The 5,000-nt window shown below is 40.2% G+C and overlaps 1 protein-coding gene across 1 annotated transcript in view; it reads left to right on the forward strand.

The window, feature by feature from the left end:
- Positions 1 to 4,199: 4,199 nt before the first annotated feature.
- Positions 4,200 to 5,000, forward strand: part of LOC143027749 (zinc transporter ZIP1-like) — a 148,105-nt gene continuing 147,304 nt past the window's right edge. The window contains exon 1 of the mRNA XM_076189257.1: positions 4,200 to 4,888. Within this exon, the coding sequence (XP_076045372.1) occupies positions 4,646 to 4,888 (243 nt within the window). The 5' untranslated portion in view covers positions 4,200 to 4,645. The remainder of the gene's footprint in view (positions 4,889 to 5,000) is intronic.

Genomic DNA, 5,000 nt, shown 5'->3' on the forward strand with positions numbered 1-5,000 from the left:
ATTCACCATGATCTTTGGATTACGTGTTGGACTCGTGATCGACAGCTATTTCCCTCCCGGAGGAGAGCTCAGAGCTCGTCTGACCTATTTATGGGTAATGCTATGATCTTACACGCACACACACCCCAAACAACCCGCCCACGAGAGTTGGAGTAACGACTCGAAACGCAGCGATACTGAAATTATTTCAGCCCTGGGCAGGATTCAAACCTGGTCCGCCGTAGTAGCAGTCAGGGACTCTACCAACCGCGCCACCGAGTCGTGTCCGCACCAACGAGTCGTGTGTGTGTGTGTGTGTGTATTTACCTAGTTGTATTTTGCGGGAAGGGGAGCTATGCTCGTGGTATCCCGTCTTCATATCTCATTTTATCTAAACTATTTTTGAAATTCTGTATTGTTTTTGCACACACCACTTTCTCATCTAACTTGTTCCAACTGTCTATCACTCTGTGAGGAAAGCTGTTCTTTTTCAAATCTCTTCTATAGCTGTCGTTCTTGATTTTCTTTCCGTGTCCTCTTGTATTTCTATCATCCCATTTTATCAGATTCTCTCTATCAATAATTTATATGCCTTTCATGATTCTGTAAATAGCTATCAAATCTCCTCTCTCTCTTCTTTGCTCTAGTGTCTGTAGTTCAAGTTTTGCTAGCCTCTCTTCATATGATAGTTTTGAGAGTGTTGGTGCCAATTTTGTAATTGCTCTTTGTATTCTTTCAAGTTTTTTTATACATTTTTTTGTACTTGGTGACCATATCGTTGCTGCATATTCCAGTCTTGGTCTTATCAGAGTGATTAGAATTTTCTTCACCATTTCTTCATCCAGGTATGTAAATGCCACTTTGATTGTTCTTATTAAGTTATAAGTTTCTCCAAAAATCTTATTTATATGTTTCTCAGGCGACATATTATTCATAACAATGACTCCCTGGTCCTTCTCATTTTCTACTTTTTTTTATTCCTTCTCCTAATTTATATGAGCCTGTTATTCTGGTTTTACTTTTTCCAAATTCCATTATACTATACTTGTTAGTGTTGAACTCCATCTCCCACTTCCTACTCCATTCCTGTACTTTATTTAGATCACTCTGTAGTGACTCACAATCTTCTTCCGTGTTCACTTTTTTTTTAACAGTTTTGCATCATCTGCAAAGAAGCTCATATAACATTCAATTCCGTCATCCATATCATTAATGTATGTATATAGCAAACATTATTGGTGCCAGAACTGTTCCTTGTGGAACACCGCTTATTACTTCATCCCATTTTGAGCGTTTGTCTCTTATCACTACTCTCATTTTTCTTTCTTGCAAAAAGTCTTCCATCCGTTTTGCAGTTTGGCCTGGATACCTCCTTCAGTTTCTAATTTCTTAAGCAACTTCTTATTTGGTACTTTGTCAAAAGCTTTTTTTAGGTCTAGAAATGCACAATCCATCCATCTCTTTCTTGTATTATATCTATTAGCCTTGAATAGAAACATATTAGATTGGTGACGCATGATCGTCCTTGTCTGAATCCAAATTGCCTTGGATTTAGCATATTTTTTTTTTTCTAAATATTTTACCAATCTACTTTTGACAATTCTTTCACAATTTTTTTCTATCGTACTTGTTAGAGAGGCTGGTCTATAGTTGGTAGGGTCTTCTTTATTTCCCCCTATATATATAGGTACTATATTTGCTTTTTTTCCAATCTTCTGGGACTTTTCCTTCTTTCAAGGATCTGTTTATTATGCTATGTATTTTGTCTTCCAGTTCATTCCTGCATTCTCTCAAAATTCAGTTTGCTATTTCATCTGGTCCATGCGATTTTCTGACATCAAGATTACTCAAGTGTTTCTATATTTCATTCTTTGTTACTTCTATTTCTTTCATGGGGGGGGGGGGACTTTCTCTTTCCATTCGATCTCTTCAGGTTGTACGTTCTCCCTTGTAAACACTGATTTAAAATGCTTGTTCATAATTTCCGCCATTTCAATTTCCTCTGTGTATTCAACTCCTCCTTGTCTTAATTTCTCCAAATCTTGTTTGTTTTTCAGTTTGCTGTTTACAAATCTGTGAAATAGTTTTGGTTGATCTTTACATTTTTCTATGACATCTTTTTCATATTTTCTCTTTTCCTCTCTGCACGCTTGTACATATACATTTCTATAACAAGTATATATTTTCAAATTTTCAGGTCTTCTGTATTTTTTCCATTTGGTCCAAGCTTTATCTCTTTTGTCTTTAACTCCCTACAACTTTTGTTGTACCAGCACTTTTACATATTCTTTTTCTTGTTTTTGTCTTGGGACATACTTTTCTACTCCTTTTTTTATACATTTTTGTCAAAATATTCCATTTCTCTTCCACTGTTGTTTCTTCTGTGTATATTGCTTCCCAGTTTTCTTTTTGAAAGGATTCTCTTATTTTATCAAAGTTTGTTTTTTCATACATTATTCTTCCTTTTCTATATTGTTCATTTCTTTTCATGTATTTTTCCTCATTTAGTTCCAGTTCAATCAGTATATGGTCACTTTTACTTATTGGTGTTTTATATTCAATCTTTTCTACTATTCTAGGTTCAGATGTGATTATTAGGTCTAGTCTCGATGGTTCTTCTTCATTTCTATACCTAGTGTTCTCCTACATCCACTGCGTCATTGTATGGTCAATAATCATCTCGAGTAGAACGCGTGTGTGTGTGTGTGTGTGTGTGTGTGTGTGTGTGTGTGTGTGTGTGCGCGTGCGTACGCGTGTGTGTAAGGTCACAGCATTACCATTGATTGTGCCATATATGAACTCTGAGCTCTCATTCGATAGGGTAACAGGTGTCGATCACGAGTCCAACACGTGATCCAAGACCGTAGTGAATCACACACACACACACACACACACACACACACACACACACACACACACACACACACACACACACACACACACACACACACACACACACACACACACACACATAGATCGGACCTACGAGCTCTGAGCTCTCTTCCAGGAGGGAAATAGCTGTCGATCACGAGTCCAACACGTGATCCAAAGACCAAGTGAATATACACAAACACACACACACACACACACACACACACACACACACACACACACACACACACACACACACACACACACACACACAACTCGATGGTGTGGTGGTTAGAGTTTCCGGCCGCCACGACGGCGGTCCGGGTTCGAATCCCGCCCACGGGGTAATTATTTCAGTATTGCTGCGCTGCGAGTCATTACTCCAACTTTCGTGGACAGGGAGTTGTGTGTGTGTGTGTGTGTGTGTGTGTGCGTGTAAGGTCATACACACACACACACACACACAACAATAATCGATTTTCCAAAACAAATGGTCGAGGTAGGTGATATGCCCAAATTTATTCTAAGGTATTGCCTAAATCAGTGAACTAGTGCTATGTGGATCCATTGGACAGGATGCTGTGGAGCTTGCGCTACCAAAAATGGACCATGTGCTGGGATGATTCATTATGTCGAACGTGCGTATTCATGTGCACTTGTACGCATGAAACACGTTGGTTTAATGGTTTTGAATGATATAACTCAACCTCTTCAGTATCAAAGAGGTGCCAGCTTGATAAATGAAACAGGGTGGTGGCAATATAACTAGAAGAAGTAATGTGTTATTTCTCCACTACCAGAAGAGTATCATGGAGGCAAATAAAATAGTCTGGCGACTGCTACAATACAAAGAATAATGTCACCCACTACGGGAAGGGTTTAAGGTCCAAATCTTTTCGGCCTACGTAGACACACTGCGCTCTGCTCCATCTATCAAGAACGGAACACGTATAATATATTTAGATTAATTATTATTAATGCTACAATGGTTCAATAATTTGTATTTGTTTCGGTTGCGAGGTGAACACTATGCCCATCTTCGCATATCAGTAGTCTGCGAAATACTTATGTACAGATGTAAGGAAAGGGAAACGTGCCTACACTGTAGATGCCAGATATTTTCTACGAAATTCACATCTAAGTTTAAGGAATCAAGTGGATTTAAAGTTAGTTAAGTTGCCGACATATTCTTGAGAGCTGCATGGATTCTGATTATCATTTATAGATAACTGTACATTAAGAGTGTACAACAAATTGCACTCCAATGTTAATACTGGCAACGTTATCTGAGTGGCTGCCTCCTGTGCGGGTTGTGTGCCGAGTGCATATTAGTCGCACGACACCAACTTAGGGACGTGATACCAGTGCCGCAGCAAATTGGGGTCGTGCAAACGTAGATGGTCCAGAAATCTTAATCAGGTCGGAATGTGACGCTTTCCAAGTTTGGAGCCATCTAAGTGCCACTGTGGAGCCAGGTAGTCTTGTCATCGACAAACAGATCATATCCAGACAAGGACATCCCACATTTTACGGTCAGAGGATGCGAGATTGTTGGAGTTTGTGTCGCGTAGCGTATGTTTCGTCGTTTCTGGCTCTGAGACAGTTTTTTCATTACCTAGTAGGACGGCTTAACGATATAGGGTATCAAGATTGCACTGTTTCTTTTTTTTCTTTTATCGTCTCCTGCACAAGATACTGACGTCAGCGTATCTCTTAAACGTGCTGCCAAGTTCATTACAACCATTTGAGCCGTCCTCGACAACCAGTGCATCCAGGAAACTCTCCCAACGCAAACATGTCTCTTGATACCCACGAACTCAAACTTCTCTTCATGGCAATAATCTTCACCGCCACGATCTGTGTTGGCCTCACACCTATGGTCGTGCGGTCTCTCTGTGGTCACCGCGGCGGCATCCGGAAGGCCACACGTGACCGCTTCCTGTCGTGCGCCTCCTGTTACAGTGCTGGCGTGTTCCTCTTCGTCTGCTTCCTGGGTCTCCTACCAGCAGCTGACAACAAATTTCATCATTTCCTAAGGGTTAGTAAGACTTGTGTATGACTGATTTTAAGCTACGTGTTACCTAATTCTTGTTTGGTGACGTGTGTACCTAGAGCAGCGTTTCCCAACCTTTTCTGACCAGAGCACCTGT

The sequence above is a fragment of the Oratosquilla oratoria genome, chromosome 8 (genome assembly GCF_046742065.1).
Source record: "Oratosquilla oratoria isolate Oo_2021 chromosome 8, ASM4674206v1, whole genome shotgun sequence".
In the NCBI taxonomy this organism is placed as follows: Eukaryota; Metazoa; Arthropoda; class Malacostraca; order Stomatopoda; family Squillidae; genus Oratosquilla; species Oratosquilla oratoria.